An 11,517-nucleotide genomic window follows, 5' to 3' on the forward strand; every position below is an offset into this window, starting at 1 on the left:
TGTGTGTGTGTGTGTGTGTGTGTGTGTGTGTGTGTGTGTGTGTGTGTAGTTTTGAGACAGAAACAGAAGGGGAATTAATCGATAGTGAAAACAAGCACCAGCTGCAGTTATCAGCTGATGTATAAACGTTACAGATATTTAACACATGGCAGCTCAAAAAGATAAGATATCATGAAACTTTACTGAATCCATGTGTCACAGCAGCACAGTAAGTAAACACTGAAGTTAGGAATTACGTAAATGATAAATAGATTGAGCAAAATCCTTGCTTTTAAGCAATTAATCCACAAAACCTTTCAGTTCATATTAAAGTTGTGTTTTATATAACTTCCATTTAATATTAATATAGTATTATTATAAAGTGATATATGTATTGCTATGCAATGTAGGATAAACTAGTTTTAGATATGGACTCTGACAAAGCGTCGGATGTTTTATTGACTTCATGAAGCTGGAACCGAACTTTCTAGACGGCCCCGGAGGCAACATCTGCAAGGTTGGTCAGCTGGCATTCTTTCAGTCGTGGAACCAGGATGTACAACAATCCAGCTAGACATCTGCAATGTCAATTATTTCTCCTTTGTTATCTCTCTGTCAACCTTTCTCTGTTTGTTTGACTCTCTCTGGCTCTGTCTGTTTGTTTGTTTTATACATTGCTCATTCTTTCCTCCATCTGCACCTCAAGTCTTACTCATTCTGTCTTTGAGGGTCTCACTGGTCACAGTCTGCCCCTGTTGTTTACAAACCTTCCAGTAACTGGCATGCTGTAATTAAAGTGAGAGGCTTATTGTCACATGAATAGTGACCTCATTGTGTAAGCGGCTGCAGTTTGCTGCACTGTTTGTGTTAAACTCGTGAACACATGAGCTAAAGAGGAGAAAGTGGGACAGGTTTTTTAGCTCCCAGGTGGGCATTCAGTCCTTTTTTTTCCTGTTTTTCACTGCAGATTAAAAGCACAGAGATTCAGAGAGGTTATACCATCAGCACATTGACTTAATCTTCCTTATAATACCTATAATAATTGCCGAGAAATTTATCTGAAACGTTAGAAAATACTTTTTTTGAATCCACAATTTTAAAGGATTTATAAGGGATCCAGACGTTTCCTAATATACCCAAAAGTGTCAGGGGGCCCCCCTGGCCTTTACCTACAAAATGTTGCTCAAAGAGACACGTGCCAACCAGGTGGAGACTCAAAAGGCCCTAAAAGAAACATAAAATGACTACAAACAAATGCAAAACAGCTGCAAAGAAGCACAAAGAGAACACAAAGAGACTCAATACAACCAGAAAGTGATGCAAAACAACTATAAGGAGACTCAAAATGGCTGCAAAGAGACACAAAATGACCACAAAGAGATGCAAAATGATTACAGAAAAGGGACAAAAGTATCTACAAAAAGACCAATCACAAAGTGACACAAAACCAGAGAGAGATGCATAACGATTACAAAGAGACACGAAATGACCATAAAGAGACACAAACCACAGAGAAATGTGACTAAGATAAAGAAACCACTAAAAAAGAAGCTAAACAACTATAAAGTTGGTGTGTCTTGCTCCTATGTTGAAGAGGTCTTTTGCATGACCGTGACCAGAGGCCCATTGTTTCATAATCCGTCCATGTGCGCAGCCATAAAAACGCGTGTTAACATATTAGAGCGTCAATGGAAAGTTAGAAGAAGACGATCCTGAACATACTGTATGTGATACTGTTGGACGGTGTGGAATAAGATGAAAAGAGTGGGGGAAATGTATGTCAAGAGGTTTTATTCCATATGGGTCAATATCTCTCTTAGTTTGGATAATATAATGACCTACCACAACTTAGCTTACACATCAAACGTATGTGGACACTTATGTCCACGTGTACTTAAAAGCTGCTATAATATACGTATATATATATATATTTTACATTAACAGCTGATTAATTGACTTACAGTGATGAAACCAAAGAGAATTATCACCTGACTGCAGTTCTCCTTCAGCTCTACAGTGTTTTAGCGTCGCTCAGCTCATTATTTTTAATAGTTTTTTATAGCTTTGCCATAAGTTTACTGTTTTGGTTCAGTCTCAGAGCTCTGATAAACCCACTGTACACTATTTGTCCAGCAACAAACGACAGTCATAGTTAGCGACTAGCTGGTGAACATAGTGGAGCATTTAGCAGCTAAAGAAACAGAGGTTTCTCTTAAGGGTTGGTGGAGACCAAAAACCGAGCTAGAAGACATTCGGCCAGAAACACAACTCCAAATGAATGATAATGTTGCTCCGTGTCTGTCGGGTGTGTAAAGAAGCTACTGTTCACCATAACTTAATCTTGATACAATGACAGTGTTGCATTCAGAGCGTGTTTCTGCTGCGTCCCAAGTGGCTAAATGAATCAGTTATGGTCAGTTTGTGCGCCGCTAGAGAAAGCAAGTAAAGAAATGCTTTTTTGAGAAGACCTTGACTGACCTCAACACCATCTAACTGGAACGCCCGACAGCTCAGCTAACATCAGTGTTGGACCACTGAATGGGAAAACAACCCTTGCAGCCAGGTTTCATAAATATTGTGGAAAACCTGTAACCAGAAGAGTTACAGGTTTGCTGTTACAGCAGCATATTAGTGTTGTCCACAATGTACGCTAATCATTACTTATTCACTTTCCCCATTCTGCTTGTCATAGCTGGCAAACTTCCTCTGGCACTTTAAAATGATGTCATTAGATTGGTGCATTTAGATCGCTGCGCTGTGTATGTAGAGGGAAAAAGGAGGATTATGTTCGGCTGCAGAGATAATCAATAGGATGGAGGCTCACGGAAAGAGATGTATACTGCCTGGGAAAAGCTGCACAGAGAGGAGAGAAGGCCAGTTCATCCGTCTGATGACTCTCTCTCTGTCTTTTGTGTGTGTGTGTGTGTGTGTGTGTGTGTGTGTGTGTGTGTGTGTGTATGGGAATTTGGAAAAAATCAGGAGCTACACTCAGTCTCTGTTGAATATACAGGCAGCTGACTGAGCACACGTCATAGAGAAAATAAACAGAGAAAGGGCCAGATGTTCGCTTTATATAATGCATAGTGAGTCAAAGTCACAGGCAACACATGATCTGAGGTCAGTTTGGTGACAATGTCATTTTTAATTGTTTAAGCACATGAAACAGGAGAGGAGGTAAATGAGTCAGCAGGCATGAGTCTGAATTATTAATCGGTATTGATCAGTGCTGTTATTTTTATGTTGTGCTGAGTAGGAGCGGAAAACTGCTGATCAACGACAGTTATTTTCTACTGCGTAGGTCACTGGTTTCTTTGCAGCTTGTCTCCCTCTAGAGGAGATGGAGGGGCATTACAACAACATTACACCAAAGCCAGATGTTTAACCTGAACCTGGATGTTCATGTTTTATTCCCAGGTTTTTTTTTCTTCTCATCATTGCCTGCTGGCCCCGTGAGAGTCAGAGAGGATGTTAATGATGATGATGATGATGAAGAAGAAGAAGGGATCCAAGTCTCTGGCTGTGGTGGCTCTTCTTCTGGCCTCAGTCAACTGTATCCTTCCTCCATCAACAGATGATCTTAACCGTAAGTAGACATGATATTGTGGCTGCAGCAGAAATAACAGAAACAAATAACTGAAAGGCTGCACAGCTAAAACTAAAGTCACAGTATACGAATGGCTACATATCACGATCAAGAGAAGGAACATGTATTAAGAAAATTAATTGTAATTTCGGTGAACTGGTCTTTTTTAAACAAACTCAACCTTTTGAAAACTACTAAAGATTTTCTGAAATGAAAGAAAAATATTTATATTTGTGTGAAAATGCCTACAGTGAAAATAAGGGGATGTGGCTGTATCACGGGGTGCAGAAAGAAGAAAAAGGGCATTTTCTTATACATAATACTACATATAAATAAAGAAAAACAAAAAAAGCATTAAACAAAAATATCCTGCGTATATTTTATCATTACATAATCAGTTTGTTCGTAGAGGGCAGACATTCAGGAGTCTGTGAATCGACACCTGCAGTAAATATGTCGTGTTTGCTTTTTGCAGAGATCTCACTCCAGGGAGAAAAGTATCTGGATAAACAGATTGTCACCGCTGTTAACGGAGTGAAGGAGATGAAGAGCGTGATGCAGAAATCTTCAGAGGACCACCAGAAGTTTTTGGACGCTTTGGAGAAAACCAAGGAGCAGAAAGATGTAGAAACATATATATTTCATTATATTACAATCACTTTGTTCTAACTTACCAAATCTAAACTGACACCAGATGCTACGATAACAACTGGCAATGAGTTCTAAAGATCCTACCAAAATAAGAGCTTACCTCTTGAATGTTTTGTTTCTGTTTCACGACAGGAAGCAATACTTACGGCTCAGGAGATGGAGGCCAAGCTGGAGCAGGAGCAGGAGGTTTGTAACGAGACCATGAGGGCTCTGTGGGAGGAGTGTAAGCCCTGTCTGAAGAACACCTGCGTAAAATACTACTCCCGAACATGCAGCAGTGGATCTGGACTGGTGGGACGCCAGGTCAGACAATCGCATGTACACACACATGTGCTCATCCTAGATTATACATACAGGGCTTTGATTATGATCCAGATATTAGCTGGTCAATGCCTCCCTTTATAAGGGATGTAATGCAGTTTCATTGATTAATTAAATTGCTTTGAGAAAACATCAATACTGCTGGTTGTTGAAGCCCTTAAACTAAAGTGACTGTAATGCAACCTTTCTTTTGGATCAAGTGTGCACAAACATGTTGCTTATGAGTGATATCTTTGGATTCAAATAATAATTTCAGTGGCTTTTCTTGTCAAGCAATAGCAAATATTTTGGATAAAGATATTTAAGATTTTAGATTCAAAATCAAAAGTTCTCCTTTTGTTTGCAGCTGGAGGAGGTGCTAAACAGGACGTCTCCCTTCTCCATCTGGATCAACGGGGAGAACATCGACGTCCTGGAGCAGGAGGGGCAGCGTCAGAGCAAAGAGCTCAAGAACCTGGAAGAGAAATACACAGAGATGGCCGATGGTGTGGACAGCATATTTTCAGACAGTATGAAGGTACCGTTTACTTGTTAGACCGATGGATGTAAACACTGGACACGGATATGTAGGATTTAGCGTAATCTATTGGCAGAAATGGAATAAAGTACTCGTTACTATATTTCCTTTAGTGTATAATTACCTGAAACTAAGAATCAGGGCAAGTCCTCTTCACTGACTCCGCCATGTTTCTACAGTAGCCGAGAACGGACGAACCAAACACTGGCTCTAGAGAGGGATACCTGAAGGCCAACGCAGTTCTCCGTCACACTTGGTGAAGGAGGGGCGAGCAGAGGGGTATTCAGTTGGTTGCAATCTGCAACATCACCCTCACAACTAGATGTCACTAAATCCTCCACGCTGGCCCTTTAAATGGAGACAACCAGCACATAATAAAAGATGGCAGCAGTAAAAGAAATTCGGAAAGAATCAGACATCTGATAATAAAACCAAACCAACTTCATAGTTTATAGTAAAGGGAATTTTGTGTTTACAGCTCGTTCTGCTGACTCCTGATTATGGATCTTGAATCATGCATCAACAAAAGTGATATGGATACAACAGCACACTAACAGCAGAACAAAGAGTTAACAGGCTTCTGTGTTGTTCTTGTGTCTCAGGTGGCTGACCATGTGCACTACAACCCTCCGGTCTTCTTTTTTCCCAATTTCCTGGGACCGAGAAGAAGCATTCGCTCTCTCTTCCAAGATCGGTTCCACGGCTTCCAGAATTTGTTCTCCCCCATGATGGGCATGGGTAGGAACTTCTTCAGCTCTATGGGCTCCATGATGGACATGGACTCAGACACAGCTCCTAACGAAGGTACATTTTCTGACATATTCTGACGCCCTGTTTACTTTCAGAAAGCTTTCGTAGGATTTGAAGGTTTTAATTGTCTCTTGACACTCTGTGATACAACTGCACATTTTGAAAAAACAAACAAACGTGTGTTTGGTCGCAGACGGCAGCGTGAACGAGGACGTGGTCGTCACCAAACCTTTTGGCAACGGCAGGATGACCTGCAGAGAGATTCGCCGCAACTCAGCCGGCTGCCTCAAGTTCCGCGACGAGTGTCAGAAATGCAAAGAGATCCAGCATATTGGTAACACAACACTCTGATGAAGTGTTTTATTCTTTCTTCTATGTTCTATGATCAATATTAGTCCGATTAACATTGATACAAGATGTGTAACATATGGGCTGCCAAACAAAACAAATAACGCGCAATACTGAGGACAAACATGTTGAATTAGAATAAAATATGAATAACATCCTCAATGAATGAACGAGTAGTGCAAAATGTATTAAAACTAATAATAACCTTCCAAGTGGGGGCAGTGAGGTCCAGCTGTGTCCTTTCATGCAGACTCCTCCTTCAGACCTGAATAATGATACAGAGATGCTTTTATTAGAGCAACACAATCAGGATTTATGATAATCTTTGGAAACAGGAAGGGCTTCAAAGGATTATTTAAAATGTTTAAACAACAATAACCTTTTTGGCCACTGTTGTTTAAATATTTAAATACACCACAGTGAAAGTCCTTGGTCAGACGTGATTTAATCTGGGATCAAAATGCCAAACAATATAAAAAAATTACGCTATGAAACAAACGTGTCCTCTTCTAATTAATGTAATCCCAGTGTTGTAAGTAAAGTGACTTTTCTTACTTTACTCGAGCTCATAATGATGATGTTTCATTCACAGACTGCTCCGGGACGAAACCTCTGGAGGGCCCTCTGAAGGAGGACCTGGAGGAGGCGTTGGCCATGGCCGAGCGCTTCACTCAGCAGTACAACAGCCTCCTGAAGACGTTCAAGGAGCAGATGTTCAACACCTCCTCAATCCTGGATCAACTCAACAGGGAGTTCGGCTGGGTGTCGTCTCTGGCAAACAACACCAACGCCAAGGACGACGTCTTCCGGGTTCAGATGGTATTATCACATGTTACTTCATGTTAGTTGTGTAGTCACTGATGGAGCTTTTCCTAAATCAGAAAAGAACACTAATTCCTAACAATTTACATGTTTTTATGAATTATTTGGTTATTTTAATTGTTTGAAATTGTTTTTTTGTCAGCAATACCTTTAATGCATGACAATTGTTTCTTTTGGGGGACAGTAAATCCTTACACTTACATACTTTTAGCATGACGACCACCTTGCAAGTTGGATTTAATACTATTAATAATGTACTTATTTATTGTTGTCGGCGTTACAACAATAATGCAACTCTAAAAATACCAAATAAACAAAGTTGCAGCAGTAAAAGCCACTATATCAGCATACGAACAGTTTGCAGTATATCAGTATTGGAAATGCATGTCTGTTGAGGCTGTTTAAGATGTGCAGTGACACTAACAGATGAACTGAAACCGTCCCTGTACTGCAGGTGAACAGCACAGACACTGATGAGAAAAATCAGTCCGGAGAAACAGATGTGTCTGTGCAGCTCTTCGACTCTCCACCCGTGAAATTCAGCGTGCCGAGAGACATCCCCTGGACCGACCCCAAGTTCTCTGAGGTGGTGGCCCAGCAGGCTCTGGACCGCTACAAGGAAGCCAGCGTGTGAGTGTCGAGGAACACCTAACCTGTGTTTATTTTTCAAAAAGCTCAAACTATTTCTCAAACCATTCGTATCTTTTCTTGTTACTTGATTATGTTTCTCCGTATTGAACTGCCACATGTCCTCAAGTTCACCTACGATTGAGCTTCAGAGCTGCTAGAATTTCTCATTTTCTAGAGAACAGTAATGGCAGTGGACCAAAGTAACAGAGTAGAGCTGCTGTCATGTGGTTATTTAGTAACGCAACCTACAAATCCTACTCGAAGTCCTCTGTGACTTCAGTTTGTCTGAAAATCAACTTTCTAAAGGTGATAGGATATTAAGTAATCACGGACGATCTCTTTCTCTCTTTTTCCAGTGTGGTCAAATAAAGTCCCAACCTGTGCTGTGTGCTGACAAGTGAATGTTCTGGACTCATCAAAACACACCTGAGAAGAAATACAACCTGAAGACAACCCACCGGATCTGTTGTAAATCCTCTTCAAGTCCTGCTTTTGCAAACAACTCAGTTTAACCTCAAATATTTGCATTGTTACATTAGAGCTCTTTGTCCTGCTGTAAGAGAAGATATCCAGTAGATGTAGATAGCAGGCCTACTCATGTCTATAGTACCTTCAACATGAAGGCCTTAAAACATATGTGAGCTGGCCTTTGCAAAAAGGGGCCATAGAACTTCAATGACTTCTGCTTGTTTCTGTATAAATTCAAAACGTATGTAATTGAGTCTGGAAGGTTGTTTTTCTCTGCATTCAGCCTTTCTAAAGCATAAAGATTAAACTGAGATTTCCTTCACCACAGTTAAAAAAAACTAATATTTGGTTTGTTGCAAAGATTTATAGAAAACTAAAGTATAGAGCAAGAGAATTGAATCCGTTTCCGTGACTAGAAAGACCTGATCTACCCTTCTATAGATCTCTATGTAGCTGTTATCTGAGTTGGTGGAAGTGCTTGGTTTCCTGGAGTTAAATTCATTGATTGGAGAGATTTAAGTTGGGGAACAGGAGTTGATTATGTTTAGGATTGCTTTTTGCCCCTCTGTACAACAGTCTATAATGAACGAATGGAGATCTAATAAAACCTGCTCAACCTATTCAGCTTCTTTGTGTTTCTTTTTAAAGTTGTTTTTTCACAACGTTGATTTATGCATTTAGGAATCAAAAGCTTTTCTCATGTATGGAACCAAAATATGTTAATACAGAGAGTGCATGGTGGCCAGGACAAAGTTCTTATGACTTAGAAAAACTTTCAAGATTAAGGGAGCCCAGGAGGTCTCTTAAAATGCTAAATGCAAAAATAAGAGCATGTCTATTGGCTCAGGGCTCTCATAGCAAACAGTGCTGACAGAGCTAACAGTGCTAACCTGTTAACCTGAGGGGGAACTGGACGGTGGGCGCTACACTAGCGACGCCATTAGCTATAACTAACCACCTGAGAGCAGTGCAGATATCTTTTTAAATATCCACGATGCACCACCCATGAGCCAGTGGGGCACGTTCACATGCACTAACATGCACTGAGCACGCTAAACAAAGCAGAGCTCTATTAGAACACAGAGGGAGAGCGACTTCATTCTCTGCTCAGGTAGACATTACTCCACTTTATAGCAAAACATTCTGTTTGCAAAGATGGCAAAAACTCATAAAACTGCACTCTTACCTCTCAGCTCAGCTGCTTCCTGTTTGGTTTGATTGTCCTTGAGATTTCTCTGGTGTTTAAATTTGAGCTATTTCACAATTATTTATTCTGTAATTATGTATTTTTATGTCCTATTAATTGCTACTGGAGCTATTAAAAGATTTCACATAAAGCCAACTAAAAAAAGATTTAAACTCAGCTCTGCTTCATCAGGACTGTGCAGCTGTCAGAAAATAAGCAACTGTTGATTAAAATAGTTTGTTTTTTTACTTAGCCTGGTCCACTTTAAAAAAAACGCAAACAGCACAAAAATAAATCTCATGTAAAATATCCCAAAGTGCTCTAACCGTGGCAGAAAGTTGTGTTGTCATGTGGTACCTTACTGCTCATAAAAGAAGCAGAGTGGAAAAAAAAGGGGGCTTTTTAACAAACCGTTAAAAGACGGCAAAGAGAGCAGCGTTTAAAATATTGTGCCGTTTTTTATTTTTGTGTAAAAATCACACAGCTGCTAGTTGACTCTGCAGAGATACAGTACATCCATGCAGTTAAACATCTAGGATCCCACAGCCAAGAGAGAAGAAATTAAATAGAATATTCTTTCGCTGTTAGTCAGCAATTAATGCAAATGTACATATGAGTCCAAAAGTGTGTATCATATACAATATACAACACAGATCTGGGAGCATATAGCATTCAAAATCCCATCACAGACTTTGCGATTGCTCCTGCCTGCCTGGATTACCGTTTGGGTTTAAGGTGAATTGGGAGCTATTGTGCTAGCAAACATAAAAGGGTTTTAAATGGTATTAAGTTCCAGGTCTGGAAAAAAACGCCCGCCCGCCCGCCCACGCGCACACTCACACACACAAAAAATATCATCATCCTCAACAGCAGAAAAAAAAAGAAGAAAAAAAGAAGGCGACCCTTGATACAACAAGGAAGAGAGGTCAGTCAGCCACCGTGGACACCTGAACACCAGTGGGGAAGTAAGGCTTTAGTAGAAGACAGATCCTTCACGAACACACAGGAAGCTCTGGGGACAAAACAGTTCAAATAATAACTAACCAAACAAGACCGGATCTTTTACTGGCACAAAACCCAACGTTTCTAAGAATGTACTGACGAAAACCAAACTTGAGTGGCTAATTATCTTTTTCTTCTTAAAGCTTTTTAAAAAAGAAATACATGTGAAAGACAAGACCAACATGCAAACGGGGGGGGGGGGGTCAATGTGCAGTTGGGTCATTCAGGTCTCCCCATTCTGCTGACTGGTCTCCGACTGTAAACCTGTTAAGCTTCATCTACAACCAACAAGAGTCACATCCTGCAGACTTGTCCTGATAAGACACTGATCTGGATTTCCCTCTTGGGCCGGGGGGAGGGGGGACTCCAGAATTAGAAAAGGGCAAAATGAATCACAAACATACAGTAGATGGTGTTCTGGAAGATCTGAGATACACAGTACACTGTTCACACAGTTGCTACTATCAGAGTACAAACATAAGTATAGTTTGTGTGTGAGGACGCATCGCCCGTGCTTGCATAGTGCCGACTGCCCGATTTGGGAAAACAGATGAACCTTTAAACCAATATCAACTCTTATCTGCCCCTTCAGTTTTGGATCTGTGCACGTGTGTTTGCTGATCGGAAAATCACGAGAGAAAAAAAAAAAAAAAAAAAAAAAAAAAAAAAAAAAAAAAAAAACTTCTCCCCGATCAGCAACACAATTCTTCATAAATGCCGCCTCCTGCAGTCGAGCAGCTGGAATATCTTTGAAACCCTTCAAGTGAATGTCTGTTTAACTAAATGGCTTCCCAGCCAGGTGAAGGTAAAGGACAGGAACTGACCGCAGCAACCAACGTACATACTGTGAATTTGTTGTTGTTTTTTTTCTTCATATCCTCTCTAGTTACAATCCTGTATAACGTATAAGACGTTTAACAGAAAGCCGGGACGTTGATGCACCGTTATGTTTGAAAAATAAATCAAGTGAAACCTGGAGGAAGGGAAAAGAGGTTTAAACAGAGCCAACATAGAGGTGAGAGAGCAGAGTGATAGTTCAGTCATTTGGCATAAAGTTAAACCATTCAGTCACATCAAACCCCAGACACAGTTTAACATACAGAAAAATACATTCTTTAACCACACCATGCCATCAACACACACACACACACACACACACATATGTGGACTTCAAGGGGCAGTAACAAGTGAGAGGTGGGCTGAATTCACAGAAGGGAGGAAAAAAAAAAAAAAAAAAAAAAAAAAAAAAAAAAAAAAAAA

At 40.3% G+C, this 11,517-nt stretch overlaps 1 protein-coding gene across 1 annotated transcript in view; it reads left to right on the forward strand.

Moving 5' to 3' along the window:
• clu (clusterin) overlaps window positions 1-8,689 on the forward strand; it is a 9,649-nt gene extending 960 nt beyond the window's left edge. The window contains exons 2-10 of the mRNA XM_031861555.1: window positions 3,394-3,562; window positions 4,038-4,186; window positions 4,346-4,516; window positions 4,881-5,051; window positions 5,654-5,855; window positions 5,995-6,135; window positions 6,742-6,968; window positions 7,426-7,601; window positions 7,958-8,689. Of these exons, the coding sequence (XP_031717415.1) occupies window positions 3,445-3,562; window positions 4,038-4,186; window positions 4,346-4,516; window positions 4,881-5,051; window positions 5,654-5,855; window positions 5,995-6,135; window positions 6,742-6,968; window positions 7,426-7,601; window positions 7,958-7,970 (1,368 nt within the window). The 5' untranslated portion in view covers window positions 3,394-3,444 and the 3' untranslated portion in view covers window positions 7,971-8,689. The remainder of the gene's footprint in view (window positions 1-3,393; window positions 3,563-4,037; window positions 4,187-4,345; window positions 4,517-4,880; window positions 5,052-5,653; window positions 5,856-5,994; window positions 6,136-6,741; window positions 6,969-7,425; window positions 7,602-7,957) is intronic.
• Window positions 8,690-11,517: the final 2,828 nt, after the last annotated feature.

Source organism: Anarrhichthys ocellatus, unplaced genomic scaffold (genome assembly GCF_004355925.1).
Source record: "Anarrhichthys ocellatus isolate YVR2014 unplaced genomic scaffold, GSC_Weel_1.0 scaffold25, whole genome shotgun sequence".
Lineage (NCBI taxonomy): Eukaryota > Metazoa > Chordata > Actinopteri > Perciformes > Anarhichadidae > Anarrhichthys > Anarrhichthys ocellatus.